We start from the raw sequence: 21,436 nt of genomic DNA, 5'->3' as shown, positions 1-21,436 counted from the left end.
AATTTGTTTTTCCTTTTTTCTTTTTTTTTTTTAATTTTTTAAAAGTTTTATTTATTTTTGAGACAGAGAGAGACAGACAGAGTATGAGTTGGGGAGGCGCAGAGAGACAGAGACAGACAGACAGACAGTATCTGAAATACGCTCCAGGCTCTGAGCTGTCAGCACAGAGCCTGTTGCAGGGCTTGAACCCAGGAATGATGAGATCATGACCTGGGCTGAAGTCGGAGGCTTAACCAACTGAGCCACCCAGGCACCGCATGTTTTTTTCTTTTTTTCAGTCATAAATTAACAACCGGTGTGACCATACCTTTGGGTACATACCAGTCATAAATACACTGTTCAAGAAAAATACTTTGGATGGAATCACCAAAAATTTAATTATAGCTGTTTATCAATGGTGAGAGTGTAGATGACTTTTATTTCCTTCTTTCTTTTATTTTCTTCATTCAGCATATTTTTCTTGAAAGCTTCATATAAAGCAGGCACTGCTACACCTCTGTTTCAGAAGTGAACCAGGCAAGGTGCTGGTCCAGTTATTTGCGCTGGTGTTTTTATATTTGTAATCAGAAAATGTCCAGCAGAATTGGGAAATTTAAGTGTATCAAATAGTCGAATGGTAAGATGAAGAAAGGGCCTAAAAGAAATTAGTTCTGTGCTTGAAATGGTTATTATATTTTAGAAAACTATGCGGCAAATGCTGACGAGTTTTTATTTGTGTGGACTCCCAATTTTATAGCAAGTCAGTTGAAAGTATCCATTTAAATTTGAACAAATGCTACTCTAATGTGTATACATAAATGCCAATACCATATTGAGTGACAGAAGAGGTAGCTTTAGAGGGACTCTTAACATCAAAAAGTACGCTCTGGTCAAGATTGTCGTGGGAGTTCTCGTGGCATCTAAATATAACCTGTTGCTGTTTCTGTGTATATTCTTTCTTCTAAATGCATTTTCCTAGAGGAAAACCTATCAAGCCTGATTTTAGGAATTGGTGAAGACTGTCAGTGCTTAGGGTTCCAATGCTGGCCTTACCATGTTCTTAGAACCTAGTTGTTTGTTGTTTTCTTTTCTACTTAGTGTTGTTAGAGAGGAAGAAGGAGGGGAGGGAAATTGGAAGTAAAGTTAAAGAGAGACATGATGGCCTTAGACAAAGAGGAAATTTAACAAGACAAGCAAGTCCTGACTAACCAGTTCCCAAGGCACAGTGTCAAGTACAGTTCAGTCCAAATCTTGTCACTTCCACATATTTATAAGGTCTTTCTATTGATTAGCCTACTTTATAGTTATGTAAAGAACTCCATGAACTATATTTTTTGTAAGGTGCTAAGGCAGGGAGGCAGGGGGAGAAAGTAGCTTTCTCTGGGCATGGACACACCAAGTGTTCCACATTCGAAGCCCTTCTGCTAATGGTAGAACCTGTTCTGTGAGGTTTCTATTTCTACCTCATGTATAGTGATGTTGCAATCCTCTGTGGGAAAGGCACATTATGCTTGAGGATGTTACTGAAAATAAATCTGGGGAGTGGAAGAGAGTCTTTAGTGGTACGTGGATGTTATCTACCTTGGCGATCTCAGAAGTGTTGCTCCGATAAACTGTTGTTTCAGCGGGTCTTCTTTCGAGAAGGCTTTAAATCTTTATCTCTTCTGATGAAAACAATACTTGGAATTCCTTTTTGCTCTCTGTATTCAGACACATTTAACTTCCTTTGTGCTGGGGATTGACCTCTTTCCCCTGCTCCTTCTCCATGAGCTCCTACCCCCTGAATGTAGTGAAGTCGTCTTTAAAGCTTTTTAAATAATAATTGTTCCAAATCAAATTGAACTTAATTGCTTAATATATAAAACAGGTATAGAAGGGACTTCTCTATGGGACTCTTCCCATATCTCCATGGAGCATCATTTGAAAACCTCTGGAATAATGGAAAGAGCACTTAACCAGAAGTTGGAGTCACAGTCACTGGATTCCACTCAAAAATTCAGATCAGGGGCCCCTGGGTGGCTCAGTCAGTTAAGCGTCTGATTCTGGGTTTCAGTTCAGGTCATGATCTCATGGTTCATGAGTTAGAGCCCCACACTGGGCTCTGTGCTGACAACGTGGAGCCTGCTTGGGATTCTCTCCCTCCTCTCTCTCTGCCCCTCTCCACACACGCTCTCTCTCTCTTACTCACTCAAAATAAATAAGCTTAAAAACATTTTTTTTAATTCAGTTCAATGTAACATTAACTGAGTATGTCAGTGTGCCAAACACTAAAAATGCTAAGGAAGAAAGAAACTCTAGAAACTTAACTTCTAAGTGTAGATGAAAGTAGATGTAGAAGAAGGTAAAGCGTTGTAGATGCTTTGGCAGATTTCTAGACAAGGTCAGTGATGCTTGTCAACCACTCTGGGCCTTGTTTTCTGAAATTTGAAATAATGGAGAAAACTACATACAGAATCTAACCTCTTTGAGATGCTTAACTTTACGATTCTGTTACTCTGTGCCATTGGCTTTAGATCACAAAGGGAAGCCACTGGAATTGGACATGAGGAAATAGAAATTCAAGATGCAGCCTGTGTATTTTAAAATTTTTTAAAGCAGAGAAAACTGTCACTATAGTCAGAGGCAGGAGTAAAAAAAATAAACACAATGTATACTTGCCGAGGGACAGAATTATGCCACATCATCCTCAGCTTTTCCGTAATGTTCCTCCTACCTCCATGACTCATGTGAAAGCTGACTTTGCCCTGATAACAAAATGCCCTTCTCCAATGGAGGCCTCTTATCTTCCTCCCCCATCTGCAACCCAGTTTCACAGGACCAAGAGGAAGAGTTGATAAACTCTACACACAGAAGGGTAAAAAGAACATAGGCGGTTGTACAACTTGTACAATGTATACTTTGTAGGAAGTAAAACTGCTCTGTAATCCATTTCCCACAGACCGTTAGTGTTAAAACCTGGCGTATTTTCTTTTGGGTACCATGTATATATAACTATAATATATCTGATTTATCTAGCTACTTATCATATATACACAATATATATACACATATATATACAATATGCTATAACTTTCTATAACTTCATCAACATCTATATTTGTATTGACACTTTGTTCTAGGTGAAATTATTTTTCCTTTATACATTTTCATGTTTAAAGTATTTTCATTTTTACATTGAGAAACTTTAATATACTCCCTGTCCTCTTTACCATCTCACGGTCTCTGCCACCCTGCTCATTCTGAGCAAATGTTCCTTTGCCCTTCCACATGAGTGCATGCCAAAATTTTCACCACCAATTACAATAAAATTATGAATATTTGCTTGTCACTTTCATGGCTTATAATATACTCTTTTAGAAGTCACTGATTAGAAGACTCCTAATTCTTCTTGAAATTCCCATACCAGTTATTTAATCCTGAACTAGATGCCAGTTCATCCTCTCATCCTCTACTATCAAGAAATACTCAACACCCAAAGAACAAACAACCCACTTAAGAAATGGGCATGGGGCGCCTGGGTGGCTCAGTCAGTTAAACATCCGACTTAGGTTCAGGTCTTGATCTCCAAGTTCATGAGTTCGAGCCCCGCGTCGGGCTCTGTGCTGACAGCTCAGATCCTGGAGCCTGCTTCACATTCTGTGCCTCCCTCTCTCTTCCCCTCCCCTGCTCATGCTCTCTCTCCCCCCCCCCAAAATAAGTAAACATTATTAAAACTTTAAAAACTATAAATGGTCAGAAGACCTTGGGGCTTCCGGGTGGCTCAGCCAGTTAAGCGTCCGACTTTGGCTCATGTCATGATCTAGAATTTACTTTTTAGAATTTACTTTTTAGTGTAGGAGGCAAAATGTGAGCCAGTGGGACATATCTTGCTGATGACTCAGGGCAGTGTGGTGGTTTATTTGATTATGTATTATTGAAGTTTGAGCGCGTTTAGATGGACTGAGCACTTTGCAGTTTATGGTAAGTCTCAGTCTTTCCTGCTGTGTTTATATTAGGCCACACACCTGTACCTACTTGAAAGGACCTTGAGGCCACTTCAGCAGGATGCTTCCGCTCCACCCTTTTTCTCAGGTCTTGGCATATGTAAATACCCTTTCTTCTTTCCATGGCTATTTGATATAGTTGTGTCAGGGTACCGTGCAAGCCTTCCTAAGGTTCAGCCTACTCTTCAGGTCCCATCTAATTGCCCAAGTTCATAATTTGGGTTTTGTATCTGCTCTGAAATTGGCTGGACAATGAGATACGGTCTTCCCAGAATCCCGCTTCCTTTTCAGGCCCTCACTCAAGCTCAGCGCCTCCTGCTGTAAACCTGGGGGAAACTTCAGGGTTGTCGTAAGAATCAAGCCCATTGATATTTTTCATCACTTGGTATTTCAAAATTTACTTACTTTCTAAAATATGGTCTTTTGGTCTTTTGAGGTATAATTCACATGCAATGAAATCTCCGTAGATATGTTTTGATCACTTTTGAAAATGACAAACTTTTATAGCCACCTCTCCTGTTAAAAGTATGGAATATTTCAGGGCTCCTAGATGGCTCAGTAGGTTAAGCATCTGACTCTTGTTTTCAGCTCAGGTCACGATCTCACAGTTTCATGTGTTTGAGCCCTGCATCAGACTCTGCACTGATGGTGAAGAGCCTGCCTGGGATTCTCTCTCTCCTCTCTCTGCCCCTCCCTTGCTTATGCTGTCTCTCTCTCTCTCTCTCAAAAATAAATAAGTAAACTTTAAAAAAATAAATGGAATATTTTCATCACCTCCAATAGTCCTCTCATACCACCTGTCAGTCATCCTAGCCTCAGAAGCGACCACTATTCCAATTTCCAAAGTTAGCTAATTTTATTAATTTTGTTTTTATTAAGTTTAGTAGGAGTTAATAAGTAGTACTTTCCTTCCTTCTTTGATGTTTGGTATACTGATAAATTGCATGACCTCCTTCTAACTAAAAAATTTTTTAAGTGAGAATATTGATTCACTTGAGTTTAAATAATTTGTGAATAAAATGAATATATCTCAAACTGAGAATGGATCTTTAACACAAAGCCTAGTTTATCCCAAGGACAAAGATTTGTGAAAGTTAAAATTACACCAAAGCCAGCCTTCAGGCTCACAAAAACCAAGATTACCTTTATTTCTTAGATTTTCTGGGAGATGCTTCTAGGCAGAGTTTTGCTGGAAAGATACATTAGGAAATGACCACGTGACACATTTAAACTTTAAACCTTGACTGAAGTCAGTAATAATTAGAATTTTATTGCACATTCTGTGTCATGTTCTGTATGAAAGACTTTAAGTCCTAGGCTTATAATCACTTCACATCATAGCTGCCTATTTTAACACAATGCTTTTCTTTCTTCAGTTTTCCTTCCATAATAAGTTATTTCTCTGTGTCTCTCCTTCAGTGTACTTCCTCTATATCCCACCTATGTTTTAAGTTCTAGATCTCCCTGTTGGTAACAGTAATCATGGCCAACTCTTTTTATAGCAGATCAAGTATTCGGAAAACTTCATTTATCTTCCTGTCAATGCGCTTGGCTATCTCGATTCTTTTAGCCATACTTCCTCTTATAAAACTGTATAGAAAATCAGTATATAACACATAGAGTAGGACTGGGGAAAAAATTAAAGCCATAAAGATTTTATGGACAATAACTAGCAAGAGTTTCAGTCCCGACTCTACGATTTATTAGCTATGTGTTTTTGGACACAGTAAATTCATACCTTTGTTTCAAAAGTCTGATGAGAGTAATACCTGCCATATCTACTTGTGTTATGAAAGTAACAAAATTAGAGACACCTGGGTGGCTCAGTTGGTTAAGCACCTGACTCTTGGTTTGGCTCAGGTCATGATCTCACGGTTTGTTGGATCGAGCCCCACATTGGGCTCTGCGTTGACAGAGCGGAGCCTGCTTAGGATTCTCTCTCTCCCTCTCTCTCTGCCCCTCTCCCCACCTCATGCCTTCACTCTCTCTTTCTTTCAAAATAAATAAACTTTAAAAAAAAAGAAAGTGGGGCGCCTGGGTGGCGCAGTCGGTTAAGCGTCTGACTTCAGCCAGGTCACGATCTCGCGGTCCGTGAGTTCGAGCCCCGCGTCAGGCTCTGGGCTGATGGCTCAGAGCCTGGAGCCTGTTTCCGATTCTATGTCTCCCTCTCTCTCTGCCCCTCCCCCATTCATGCTCTGTCTCTCTCTGTCCCAAAAATAAGTAAACGTTGAAAAAAAAATAAATAAATAATTAAAAATTAAAAAAAAAAAAAGAAAGAAAGTGACAAAATTAAATCATATGTGAGAAAGTGAGATATAAGACAATGTGATTATGAACATTGTATTTTCTAACCAATATTAGGGCTGATTTCTAATTATAAAGAAAAAGACAACAAAACCTCAGAATCATCTTCCCCTGGAATTCTTTTGCAAAGAAGGCAAGAGGCTGTATTCACAGATAGGAAAGAAGTCCTCACTCCTTTGCTCTATCAACTGCTTGTGGTGGTGGTGGTGGTCTTTTCCCAAAAACATGTGTTTCTATGTTTTTGCTGTAATTCTTCCTTCATTATAACTCTTACTACAATGTAAGTTAACCTTATTTAGATGACTGTCTCACTCTACCAGATAAGAAGATCCCTGAGGTTAGAGGTCCTTGCCCCAAATGAGAGAACAGCAAATGGATGGATGGATGGTTAGATGGATGAATGGTACCACAGCTTTTAAGAATGCATGTATGAGGTCTTAATGATGTCCACAAAGTCTTGAATGCTTGCTGTAAGATGAAGACCACTTACCAGAAAAAAATCAATCTTTCGCTTAATTGTTTACACAGAATATTCACATTATGGTTCAGGCATTTCTTTACTTTTTCCATGGAGGCCCTTGTAGTCCATGCTAAGTTCACCTAGAAAATGCATCCAAGTGTTTTCTCTGGTTTTTTTCTTTTCTTCTCCTTCCACCATGATAACCTTGTGCTTTTCCTCTCTCTTTCCCAACCCATCCCTCTCTGGGTTCTGGAGGAGTGGCATCTAGTCTTTATTGTCATTCCTGGCTGGAGAAGCCGTTCTCTAGGTCTTTTAGATGATTTTGAATAAACATATACAAGTCAAAAGGGACAATATCTATTTAGCTCACTAATATTGACCATCTCTTGTAGCATCACTTTGATAGGTCATACTAGCAAAGGTCTATGCTTATAATCCATTGAAAAAAATTACTTTCTAGGAGTTTATGCTGACAGTAATGTACAGAGACATGGAGGAAGGGGTGAGGGAAAAATAAAAATCCTTTTATATAAATACAATACAAATTTAATTTGTTTTAATAATTTAACAATGCAGTGGAAATGCATTAATCCAAAAAAGAAAAACAATGATGAAAGAATGTGATGTGGTTGGGTAAAGGGTAAATAATTAATAATAATAATAATAATAATAATAATTAATATTATCTATAGCCACAGTCTTCTTGGAATTTTGGAAAAGGAGAAGAAGTACACTGACCTATACTTGGGACCTTATTGAATGGGAAGAAGAGGAGGTAAGATGTTATGAAACCAGGAGATAGAGAAACTGGGATAACACATGATGCAGAAAATTATTCACCGTCCTTAACATCCTAGCTGGAAGCAATTAAACGCCATTAGATTTTCCCTTGGTGTTTTTTACTAACAACATTTCTTATTTCAGGAAGAGAAGAGAGCTCATTGATGGAGTTATGTAATTTTTTTTAAGCACTTCCATGATATTTCCTAAAATGACATTACTGAAAAATTGTGCTAATTAATATATATGTTAGGGATTATCTGGAAAATAATTGGCATTTTATTTTTTTTAAGTTGCTTCTTTTCCAAGACTTGCTATAAAAGTAAGCCAAAATCCAGGAATTTTGTATCAACCACTGGATGATTTTTTTTTTTTTAATTTATGACTTTGATATGTAGGTAACTTTAGTCTCTCTTCCAGGAAACACTTCGTCCCCAGTTTGAAGCCAAGTATTATAAGATGGAGAGAGTGAATCCCATTAGTGGGAAACCTGAGCCACATCAGCCTTCCTCAGACAAAGTCACTCGTCTTCTTGTTTCTATCTCAGGAATATTCTTCATGGTAAAGTATAACCATCAGTATCAGAATGTTGTTGGATTCCATGTTTAGAAGGAAGTTCTAAGATACCAACTTATTTTGCAACCCTCAGAGCGCAAGAAACCATATCCAGCTCAATACCTTGGTACTACATACTATTAAACAAAATTAAAATCACGGAAAGTCATGAATTATTGCAAAGACAATTTGGGAATATCTTTAAATAAAACACTCTTTGAGAGAAACAAAAATCATCTAAGATAAAATGGATATTTTTTGTGTTTCCCTGAAATTTATTAAGACTAAGCATTCCACTTGAAAGTGGAAATTTGAGCAACTTAAATCTTACAATATGTATTTTGACTCTAATGTAACTCAGTCCCTTAAAAGAAAAAAAAATGATGTATTCTTTCTTGGAAAAGGCAACTCCTTTAGCTCTGTGGGGGCAGTATATTAATCTATGGTATTGCTTTTGGTTTGTGAATTATGCAAAATATGGATGTCTCCTCTGGTCTCCCATATTGTAGATTTCTTTGGTGATCACTGCAGTGTTTGCTGTTGTCGTGTATCGCCTGGTTGTCATGGAACAGTTTGCATCATTCAAGTGGAATTTCATCAAACAACACTGGCAATTTGCAACATCAGCTGCTGCTGTCTGTATCAATTTTGTAATCATTATGGCACTGAATCTTGTAAGTGTTTACAGTTTTCAATAGGCGAAAAGGCATGGGTAGGGGAGAAGTCTGTTTCCTTCATGCTTGGATTGTATTTACAGGAATCCAAAATGAGACCAGCAATGCAACTCAGTTTAGCAGAAACAAAATTCATCTATGTGGTGTGGATAATGGATTTTTTTAAATTAAAATAAATAATGGTTGTACTGTCATCCTTTCCTTTGAGTTTATAGTCTTGATTAGTGAAAACTTCCATTCTAGTGTGTCTAGTGTGGACTAGAAAAGGTGCTATGCTCTTTTCATTCAAATAAGGGATTTTTTGGGTTCAAAAACCATTCCAAAAAACTGAACCTCAGTGGAGAATTTGTTACAAAGATATAGAAAAATCTATTCGAAATAGAAAGCTTGTTATCTCCAAGGCTTAATGTGATATCGAAAATAGCTACTCTATTTCTCTTTCCTGGGTCTAAGCATTTTTCTCCTTCCTTCCTTCCTTCCTTCCTTCCTTCCTTCCTTCCTTCCTTCCTTCCTCCCCTCCTTCCTTCTTTCCTTCCTCCATCCTTCTTTCCTTCCCTCTTTCCTTCCTTCCTAATTTCCGTCCTTCCTTTCTTCTATCCACCCATCCTTTTTCTTTCTCTTTTCCTCTTCCTTCCTCCCTTCCTTCCTCCCTTCCTTCCTTCCTCCCTTCCTCCCTTCCTCCCTTCCTTCCTTCCTCCCTCCCCTCCTTCCTTCTTTCCTTCCTCCATCCTTCTTTCCTTCCCTCTTTCCTTCCTTCCTAATTTCCGTCCTTCCTTTCTTCTATCCACCCATCCTTTTTCTTTCTCTTTTCCTCTTCTTTCTTTCTTTCTTTCTTTCTTTCTTTCTTTCTTTCTTTTTCTTTCTTTCTTTCCTTTTCAGTTCTTCTGTTTGCATGTCTACCCTCTTCTATCAAGAAATGTCTGCCTTTATTTAACCATGACCCATCTGTCTCTCATAGCCGCCAGGGATGCTGTGGTATTGCAGTGATTTTGTTATCTTCTTTGGCTCTAACTACATGACCATGTTGGTCAGGTTTCCATAGTCCATTTAACTGAAATTATCTACTATTTCAATGTACTAATTTCTCAGAGAGAGCATCTGATTGGTTCAACATCATGTCCACTGGTTGACTTGTGACCTGTATGGATGAGAGGACATTATTATGCGTAGGTCCACATTTTCAGTAAGGATTATGGGTGGGGTCCTATTTTCTCTGAAGACAGGAGGCACTGTTTAGCACACTTAGGATAATCTCTGTCCTTTAATTATTCCAACAATGACACAAGACCAGTATTCTCTCCATTATGTAAATAAGGAAACGGATTTGGAGAGTTTAAATAACTTGTCCTAGATCATACATATACTAAGTGTTAATGCTGATATGTTTACATCATGAGATAATTTTTGTAGATATATGAGCAATATACAAATAACAATGTTGATATTATGTACAGGTAATGTGCATTTGGTTCCAAATATAGATTGACATAGATGTTTTGCATGTTTAGACTGGAGAGGGCTAGGACCATTTAAAATAATCAGGAAAGATTTTCAAAGAAAAGTGAAAAGTGATTGTGATAAGTAAGTTTTAATGCAAGGATGATAGTTAATATTTCCTACTGGGATCAGCTTTCTTCAGATTAATTTTTCTGGTAGAAGGAAAATACTGTTTTCCAGAGAACCTGACATTTTTCCTGAGAATTCTAAAATTTATCAGCATAGTGATTACATAATACAATATCCTAATATTTTAATGTCTTTCGTATCTGTAAGTGTATCTTATTAGGTACACTAATTAGTGGTTATTCACCTATCAAATACCCAGTGGCTCCCCACTGCTCACAAGAAGAAAAAAGAAAAAAAAGATGATGTCCGAATTGTTTAATGTTTAATTGGAGAGAATTGCAGTCTCTCCAAATAAACCACATAATATATTTAATTTATGTCCTTGGCTCATACATTAAAGTAAATAATAAACACTGAAAAAAATATAATACGAAGATGGGGAGGCATGGATGGTAATGTATGTAAGGTACTATAGGTTGCACACTGCACAAGTCACTACATTGAAGGAGGAGCCATTCATGGCATAGATGTAGGTTTTTATATTTATGATTATACTCTTCTGGTAGACAGTGAAAGATCTCAGTTCTAACAAAATCAATTGGTTATGACAATTTTACAGTAAACAAAGATTATTTGGATTGGCTTCATTATGTGAGGAAAAGGAGGCTAAATAAATGATGTGTTTATTTCTAGGGAACACAAGCAACCAACCAGTCTGGTCTTAAATTGACTTTGTTTTTTATTTTTAGTAGGTTAGTTGACATAAAAATGATTGTCCAGAGTCCTGCTATCTAGGATGACCTTACAGGCAAGTAGGGACATGGAAAACACTGAAGAATGAATGTTATCATAGTCGAAGCACAGAGGGCTTTGAGTAAAATGGGAAAGAAACCACACACTGCCCCTTAAATTGGTGGGGTTGTGATGGTGTATCAGAAGACTCCATGCAAAGAGGACAGGGTACTTATTCTGATGAGCCAAGAAAGAGCAGACAGTGAATTGTCATTTGGGGAAAGTCAACCCACAAATGTACAGAACCACAGAAGTGCATATTCTTTGTTCTAAGGGAATGGTAAGGGGTGTCTATAAAACATAAATTTATTGGAGAATGAAGAAAGAAAAATTAGAAAAGTAGATCAGTGCCTAGCTGTGGAGATCTGGAATAGCATGTAAATAATTCGGACATCATCTTTTTTTTCTTTTTTCTTCTTGTGAGCAGTGGGGAGCCACTGGGTATTTGATAGGTGAATAACCACTAATTAGTGTACCTAATAAGATACACTTACAGATACGAAAGACATTAAAATATTAGGATATTGTATTATGTAATCACTATGCTGATAAATTTTAGAATTCTCAGGAAAAATGTCAGGTTCTCTGGAAAAAAAAAGTATGTTCAAAACTCCTAAAAGTAAAAGTAGATATCCTGAGTACATTATCAAACATGGAAAAAATTGGAAAAATAATGATTACACAAAAGTAATGCTATGTCATCTAAAACACTGTATTAATAAGATGTTCTTTTGAATTTTAAGTAAAAAGATGATAATTTCCTGTTGTATAAATTAATCCCAAATTTAGACAAAGATGTAATGATTGATGAACAAACATAAACCTGATTTTAAAAATATATGTGGCAAAGATAGTATCGAAAATCAAACTAATGAGCAATTACAGCTACACAGATAAAAATCCCAAGTATACATAAAAATGTTATCAGGACTTATCTCTGAAAAGTACTGGTGATTATTTTCTTTACATATTGTCTAATGGTAAACATAGTTTGCATTTTCACGTTTTTTTTACAATAAGCTTATTTTCCATTTAAAACTAGTAAAAGATAAATATTTGATATTAATTTCTGATATTTTAAAGAAATCATAAATGATGGCAGGCCAAGATTTATGTAGAAGGATAGGTTTGTATTGTATTATTTAAAGTAGTAAATATTGGCAACAGACCCCTTAAATGAGCAAAAATAAGAGAATATTAATTCAAGTTCTATATAATGGAACATAATATAACCAAGTAAAATGCTATTTTAATATTATTTAAGGACATGACATGCAGATACATACAAAGCATCTACAACTGCACTTGATTTCCATTAGAACACATCTGCATTTTTAAACTATAAAGGAATAACAATAAAATGTTGACACTGTAAGGAATGGCAATAAAATGTGGTTATCTCTCAATAGTGGAATAATATTTGATTTAGTGTAACCTTTTTGGTTCTTTCAAATATTTATATGTAGATTTTTACTTATAATCAGAAAAAAAGAATCTTTACTTTTTTTAAAAAAAATTTTTTTTTTCAACGTTTATTTATTTTTGGGACAGAGAGAGACAGAGCATGAACGGGGGAGGGGCAGAGAGAGAGGGAGACACAGAATCGGAAACAGGCTCCAGGCTCTGAGCCATCAGCCCAGAGCCCGACGCAGGGCTCGAACTCACGGACCGCGAGATCGTGACCTGGCTGAAGTCGGACGCTTAACCGACTGCGCCACCCAGGCGCCCCAAGAATCTTTACTTTTAAAACATTCTACCATGGCATAAAATTTGGAACAAATTAGAAATGGAATGCACTTTATTTTTACTCTATATATGAGTCATCCATAAAACCACACCCACCCAGGTAGCAAACTTGGGTCACTTTTTAAATTTTGTCTTTCACTGCATAGAGAAAAGGTTTATCAGTGGCTGAGCCGCATGCCAGCACACGTGCGTGAGCGCGCGTGCGCACACACACACACACACACACACACACACACTCTATTCCCTCTGTTCCCATGTGTGCCCCCTGCCCTTCCCCTGCCCTCTGAATGCTGCCCAGGCTCTCATCACTTTGTGGTGTCTCTCCTCAGTTTGGTGTCTGAATAAAAAGCAGTGGACGCAGGACAGAAGCAGAGCAAAGATTTGCACTTGATCTTTGTGATCCTAGCCATGCCACAAACATCTCTGAGCGTTCAAATGAGGGTGATAAAACTAACGCATAGGAGTATTGAAAGATTGAGATCTTCTAGTATGTGGATGGGTCTCAATAAATGTTAACCTTTTTCCTCTTAGCTTCTCTTCAATATTTTAAAATTTTATTTCTGTTTATAAGTCTATATACACCCCATTGTCTTTATTGCAAAATACCAACATTTTCTTTAATGTTTCCCTTTCTTTTCATCTTTTTTTTTTTTTTTAATTTTTTTTTCAACGTTTATTTATTTTTGGGACAGAGAGAGACAGAGCATGAACGGGGGAGGGGCAGAGAGAGAGGGAGACACAGAATCGGAAACAGGCTCCAGGCTCCGAGCCATCAGCCCAGAGCCTGACGCAGGGCTCAAACTCATGGACCGGGAGATCGTGACCTGGCTGAAGTCGGACGCTTAACCGACTGCGCCACCCAGGCGCCCCTCTTTTCATCTTTAAATGATAGAGTTTATTTATTAACCTTCAGTCCGATATAGGAATGCCAATAATCTTTTCTTTGTTCTTTTTAAGCTCTTCAAACCACATCTCATTTATTTATAATTTTTTCACTTTTTTTCTTTAAATATTACCTATTACTCATTCATAAATTTCTAAGTACTCAGAGTTGTCTGTAGAAAGGGAATCACATCTAACATGTTGTATTATGTCTTTTGATCCAATGTACATCTAAAATATAAGAAAATTTGAAATATTTAATTGGTTCATGCAAAAATCATACCACTGGGCTAATTTTCAGTAGTCTTACTTCTTTTTAATTAGTTTTTTCCTTTCTGAAGTCTATTATTTTTATCTTTTTTTAGTTTTAAATTACAAAATTAATACATTGTTGCTATATAATGTACTGACAGTATGAAAACATTAAAAATAATAAGAAAAGTTGCTATTTTTTACCCAAAATTCCACCATTGTCACATCCAACCATAAACTCATTGTACCCATTGGAGGTCATCAATGTTAATGGTTTCATTTCTGTTTATTCCCCTCACCATCAAGTGTTAGTGCCTTCAAAAGAGTACCCTGTGTTCCTGTGTTTGACAGTTTGTTCCAAAGACCTACTGGTCTTCAAAAATATCTTAAGTGAATTAATGAACTGGGCTAATATTTTTGAAGATGGAAATTATTACATAGACAAAGAAAATGAAGAAACCCAATGTGTATCATTAATTTATGCTTGGGAAGGCAAGCATGACACTTCTGGGAACAGAACCTCCAGGTCCAGGGTTCAATCCTTAATTTCCACCTATCTTTTCAGTTAAGCTGAAGAACTTGTCATGATCAGAACCTATAATTGAATAAAATAGGACCCTTTACCTTCATACATTTTCCTTACAAAAGGATTCTATTTTCACCAAAAATTCAAGAAATTGAAATTTTGCTGCTGTTTCCCTTGGTGTACCAAACTCCAATTTCGTACTATTCCAGGTGCTGCTGAATGACCAATCCCTTAAGCTCTGGCTCTGCCCCATTTCCAACCCCCAACCCCAGTTATCATCCCTTCCCTAGAATAACAATGAACCCACATACACACAGTCTTCTCTCTCATAAGCTTCAGATACAATTTGTTCTCACTGAGTTTGTACATTTAATGAGGTTCAATATATTCTTTACTCCAAAGTACTGCATTTTACAGATAACAAAGGCTAAACTAGATGGAGTGAATCTCTAATTGTAGAAATAAGATCTCCAGAGGCCGATGAGGATAGCATTATTTTTGTCATAAAAACAATCTTTTGAGATTCTCAAAATCCCACTAACTCTACTTAATTAACACAGGAGCCCATGTAACTACCTAGTGCTATAGCTCATCCGTTGTTCCTGAGAGAAGACAAAACTGACTTTCTTTTTTCAAATGTTTATTTCAAATGTTATTCAAATGTTGGGAATTTTGACATAAAGATTTAGAGATTGTTGGAGGTGAACTAAGCTGTAAAATTTCTCCTTTGCCCTTGCCACTAACTTAGGAAAAGATTTTTTAAATGGATTTAGCATAAAGGAATTGAACTACAAAGCCAACTCAACAAATGTGAAAAGAATGTCATATTCCTCCGATTTAATCAGTATAAAACCATAATGCCCTTCTGAATTTATGTATTCCCCCCCCTACTCAAGATGTTAAGGCACTTCACATTATTTAACAGCCCATCTAATTTACCTGAACCCACAGGGTCAATTTAAGGTCTTAATCAAATAAACATAAATTAAAACCATTAATCTTAAAATGTCAACACTTTAAAAAAATAACACCAGCAAAAAGAATGACCTAGAATACCAAACACTACCATCTGTTATTTTTGGACAAACACTAAATATGCAGTGCATAAAAATGTGCTTTTTGTTTCTTAATAGCTAGACTGTGTGATCCTTGTGCTACCATAGCCTCCAAATGAGCATTTGGCGTCAGTCAAAATAGTCTACTAATCTCATAGGCTTTTCAGCTATAATACATGTGCATGAAATTATTAAATATAGGCATGGCAAAGCCGTTTCAATCAGTCTAACAATTTTTTAAATCAGAAACTTTTAATATTTAACGTACACAGCCAGAAATCTTAAGTCATTCATGCATTTGTTTTGTCTCTTTCATCGTGTCAATGACTGTTGTGACTTCTGCTTCTGTAACATCTCTCTTACCAATTCCCTACTCACCATTCTCACTTCTACTTCCTTAGTTCAGCTACTTGTAATTTCTAGCTTGGATCATTGCAGTAGACTTCTCACTGGTTAGTCTTCCTGTCTTTGTTTTTCAACTCTTTTCATCTCCCTTGCCCACTGCTCTTAGAAGGATCTTTCTAAATTGCAGATTTGGTCATTTTATTTTGTGCCTGAAACTGCTTAACAGGTTTCCATTGCCTCTAGTGTAAATTCTAAATTTATTAGCAAGGCATGGAAGACTTGATTATTTAAAGTCAGTTTTCCTTTCTCTTCTTGTCTAAAGTTGGGCCTCACTCCCTCCCTTTCAAACCACTCTTCTCGCTCCCTGGCATTTTACTTTTTTCACAACCGTATCTCTTGGTTCAGCCTATAAAACCACTCCAGCCTACAAAACCATTTCTGCTTGCTCCCTGGCATTTCACTTTTTCACAACCCTATCTCTTGGTCCACAGTGCTTCCTCTATTTACCTTTGTAATTTCTTTTATCTCCTTGGAAGCTATTTCTTTATCTATGAAAATTCCAGTAAAGGATCATTTCCTTCCATAAAGCTTTTTCTCAATCCGAAATGTAGAATCAAATAATCTCTTCTTTGTGTTTATTTTTCTCACAAGGTGCTTGGACATGCCTATTCTCCCTCCTTATCAGACTCCCTTGATAGAATTAAACGATGCCTCCTGTAAATGCTCTCCTGTTACAGTGCTTGGAGCATGACTTTTCTCCCACTATCGGGGTGTAAGCTCCTTATGAGCGGGCCTCCTCACTTTTCTATCTCCAGGTCTTTTGCCTATGTCAAAAAGATATTTATAATATATTCTTCAAATAAATTTTAAATACTCTGTTCTCTAAATTTTCTTTTTTTTTTTTAAATTTTTTTTTCAACATTTATTTATTTTTGGGACAGAGAGAGACAGAGCATGAACGGGGGAGGGGCAGAGAGAGAGGGAGACACAGAATCGGAAACAGGCTCCAGGCTCTGAGCCATCAGCCCAGAGCCCGACGCGGGGCTCGAACTCACGGACCGCAAGATCGTGACCTGGCTGAAGTCGGACGCTTAACCGACTGCGCCACCCAGGCACCCCTGTTCTCTAAATTTTCTAGCATCTTGAATATTATTCACATTGCAGAAATCTTAGCATCTTGGATAATTGCTCAAAGTTATTTTTGTTATTGGAATTATATTTTCAATGTCTTTCAAGTTTGCAGCACTCATTATTTTCATTCAAGCTAATAATTAAAAAGAATATACATCCTCTAAGGTTTCAAAACAAATGGATCATAGCATCCCTAAGTAAATATTCCATTTGGGATAAAAATATGGGTGAAAATAATTAAAATTTGATCACAAGTCCATTCTACAGATCATGAAAGTACTGAAGAATGTTTCCTGTCCTTACTAAGCTTCAAATCACCTGGAACACTTGAAAAACTAGAGATCTCTGGGTCCCATTTAGAATCTCCTGTGTAGAGCTAGGAAATCTGTATATAAAACAAAATATTCAAAAATATTCTCTAAGTGAGTCTGATCCAGCCAGTCTCTAAAATGCCATTAGGAAATCACCAATTTAAAGGATCTGAGGTAATTTTGATACATAGCCAAGATCAGAAACTATATTTTCAAAACTAAATCGCAAATAATTTAACAATGATTAAAACTTCAACATATTATTTTAACATCTCTTTACCAGGTATACAGCTAAAAATCCACAAAACCAGAATTAGAAACCAGGAGTTACTCTTCACTAATCCCATCCTTTTTGTCCTTTATGTTGCTGCCCTGAATGCTATACTACTTAAAGGTACCATAAGTAGCAGGGTTACTATTATATCAGGTAATATTTCCTGTGTGTCTCAGTGGGTTGAGCATCCAACTCTTGATTTTGGCTCAGGTCAGGATCTCGGGGATGAGATAAGATGAGATAAAACAAGACAAGACAAGATAAGATAATTTTTGAAAAATAGAAATTAAAAAAATGCTTAAATGTGCAAGTATTCCAAAATGTATATTCTTGTTGCCTGGCAATCAAATCTCAATTAATTAAAGAATAGGTGACAGTAGCATGACAGCTGTCTGGTCTCATGATTAATGTGTAATTTTAAAGAGAAAATAGAAACATCACTGAAGAAATACTCTTGTAGTTTGAAATATCTGGGATTAAGCCAGTTAAACTATTTCAACATTGTCAACAAAAGAATGAGCTTTTTTTGATATTCTTCTTTTCATTTTAAAATTTTTGTACCCTTTGTACACTATCACCGAAAAAAAAAAAAAGATAATTCAAAATACATTTAACTAAAGTATTCCATGTTGATTCTGGACTCTTTCACATGAGAGATTTATTTCCATCTCTAGATTTGAGAACATCCATTCTTATGTTTCTCTCATGGGCCTAACCACTGAAGACCTCAAATGTACCTAACTTCTTTAACACTTGGTTACCAATTACAATGCAAATAGGTTATTGTGGAATAGGGTGGATCAAAGGATTGGACCACACCTCTTAATGTGGAAAAGAGGTAATGCCAAATGACTCATTTAATAAGAGGACCAGCTTTTTAAAAAAAACATTAGTTTGTTCATGTCTATATCCATGGTTTCTAGAAATTCAGAAAGGTAGAATTGAATTCTACAGACCTTACCGTGGACTACCAGGCCCTGAAAAATGTTTTCCTTCTGAGACGTCTCTAACTCCTTTCTTACTACCTTGCTCCTTTACTGCCTCCCCTCCTGATCCTTCAACATCCTTGCCCTTTAACACACCAAATCGTCCAATCTCAGGGCACTCCCACTTCCTATTTCTGCTCACTTCCAAGGTAGTGAGCTCAGATCTCTTCTTGGCTCCCTCCCTCACTTCACATATGAGCTCTATACTCAATTGTTGCCTTCTCAGAGATGTTTTCCTGACCACACTATAAAATAATACCATTTAATACACTATATAATACACCATAAAATAATAAGGGTGCCCACCACCCTTCTCTATGTACACAGCCTCCTGTATTTTTCCCTTTGGGTACTATTCTTTTCCTGACCAATTGCATATTTGTCATTTGTCTCTAACCACTGGTATGTAAGTTCCATGAAACTAGAGACTGTGTGTGTCTGTTTACTGTGTTCTTTTTTTTTTTTTTTAATGTTTATTTTTGAAGGAGAGACAGAATGTGAGTGGGGGAGGGGCAGAGAGAGACTAGCCACAGAATACACAGCAGGCTCCAGGCTCCAAGCTGTCAGCACAGAGCCTGATGTAAGGCTCAAACTCACACACCGTGAGATAATGACCTGAGCTAAAGTCAGATGCCCAACTGACTGAGCCACTCAGGCACCCCTGTTTACTGTGTTCTTGAACACTATCTGGCCCATTAGAAATTCCTCATAATTAATATAACATAATTTAACATAATTAACATAATTAATATATATGACCAAGAGAATTTCAGCTTACTGAATGCACTAGAGAGTGATGGCTAGAAGTATAGGTTCTCCAGGGCCTCTGGATGGATCAGTTAAACGCCCGCCTTCTGGTTTTGGCTCAGGTCATGCTTGATCTCAGTCTGTGGGGCTCCATGCTTGACAGTACAGGGCCTGCTTGGGATTCTCTCTATTGTGTTTCTGCCCCTCCCTCTCTCCCTCTCTCAAAATAAATAAATAAACTTTAAAAAAGTACAGCTTCTCCAACAAGAGATCTATATATATAATGTACATATATAGTGTAGTGACCACAACAATTGTCCCTGAACTTCCCTATTCTCTCTTCCCCCAAATACATATTCATTCCCACCTTGCACGTGTGTGTGCACGTGCGCGCACGCGCACACACACACACACACAGCCCATGATTGCTTGCATACAGCATACAGTTAGATATATCTAATTTTGGTTTCTTCCTGCATTTTGTAGTTTTGGAGTTAACAAGTCAGTGTGCAGGAGTTGACTTTGTAGCTCATCATCATGGTGGTGCCAGTTAGCTACCATCTGGGCCTTCCATGATGCGGGTTCTCAAGTACCCCAGAAAGCTTTCCAAGACAATATTTCCAGGGGTGACACAGCATTTTTGTGATTTATAACATTCTTCCAAAGATTACTGTAATCCACTGGGGCATCTCCTATGGATATTTCCATTGCAGGGAAACAGACAGGTTCTGTGTGCCAGGTGTTAGGACAAAAATCAGATATGGTTTCTGGGACAAGGCACAGGATAAATGGTACAAGAGAACCATAATAGTAACTCCTGACTTGGCTGTTAGTTTAGTAGTGTTACTTAGGCAAGGTACCTGACGTTCTAAACATTGGTTTCCTGTTCTGTAAAATGGGGATAATTATACCTATTTGATAAAATTGTTGTAAGGACCAAATTAAATAATATTATATATGAAGCACTGCTTGGCACCAGCCAAATACTCTAAATGGCAGTTATTTAAGTAAAATTTTCTTTCACTCTCTATGAGGGCACTGAATTTAGTGCTAGAAGCACAGTACTGTGGAAGTACTATTTGTTGATTTGTAAGTCTATCCTGTCACACTGCTTTGGAGTGTGGATTCTATAATCATCTTACTTGATAAATGGGGCTTGGAAAAGAACATGTGAAGACAATTTTGGTACTCATGAATTCAAGGTAATCTTGTTCTAAAATTTTAAAAAAATCACAGTTTGTGTATATAGCTAAAAATTAAAACAAAAACCACAACAAACTGCACAAGAGGTAGAATGAGACTGTTTATACTCAATATAATCTTTCTGGCTCAGGATAGCTCTTCAGAGGAAGTTTTGAATCAAGCAGATTATGAATAATCACAATAGTTTTAGTGAAAGAACTGTTAGGGAAAGTGAACAACTTTTAGAGTGTCCAGATTCCTACCTATTAATTTGGCATGCCAACAGGTAGAGTTCCTGGAATTTATAATCTGAAGAATAATGTGTTGAATTATGGGGTTATGTAGTTATATTGACATGTACCCACATATATCCACAAGCACACACTACCTTTCTGCCTGTAGCGTATTTGTTTTCTGCAATGTGTTTACTTGGGATTTTGGGAAATATGTTTCCTCTACTTAAGTCTGTATGAGTGATGGACTGGGTAAGAGGAGAAGGGGGAGGGTGGCAGAAGGTGAAAACTGTTACCACAAAACTCAGTTGTGCTTGTAACTTACTTTCGGATTCCACAGATTTTGCTTACCAGTCTTATTGTAACACCAAACCTGTTTTGTTCTTTAGGAATGCAAACTACCACACACTGTCTTAGCTTGAAAATTCTTTGTCAATAATAAGGAATTTAAACTTCCACTTAGAATTCCAATATAGTTAAAAGTATATATAACTTGGTGATCAAATCCCAGATCAGCCATTGATTAGTTGAATGACTTTTGTTAAAAAAATATTTTTAGTTTTTTAAAGTTTCATTTCCTTGATTTATAAAATGGAAATAAAGATAGCTACCAGAAAAGACTTATTATTACAGAAACCAAGTGTATCTGTATGTATATATACACATATTTATA

At 36.9% G+C, this 21,436-nt stretch overlaps 1 protein-coding gene across 4 annotated transcripts in view; it reads left to right on the top strand.

Moving 5' to 3' along the window:
- ANO3 (anoctamin 3) overlaps positions 1-21,436 on the top strand; it is a 440,478-nt gene that overhangs the window by 384,291 nt on the left and 34,751 nt on the right. For all 4 annotated transcript variants that reach the window (XM_086677790.1, XM_025927974.2, XM_086677791.1 and 1 more), the window contains 3 exons: positions 7,419-7,501; positions 7,927-8,067; positions 8,571-8,735. In XM_086677790.1, coding sequence (XP_086533916.1) covers positions 7,419-7,501; positions 7,927-8,067; positions 8,571-8,735 — 389 coding nt within the window. The remainder of the gene's footprint in view (positions 1-7,418; positions 7,502-7,926; positions 8,068-8,570; positions 8,736-21,436) is intronic.

The sequence above is a fragment of the Puma concolor genome, chromosome D1 (assembly GCF_028749965.1).
Source record: "Puma concolor isolate L17-30 chromosome D1, mPumCon1.1.hap2, whole genome shotgun sequence".
Classification (NCBI taxonomy): Eukaryota; Metazoa; Chordata; class Mammalia; order Carnivora; family Felidae; genus Puma; species Puma concolor.
This window is presented reverse-complemented; position numbering and strand designations above follow the sequence as displayed.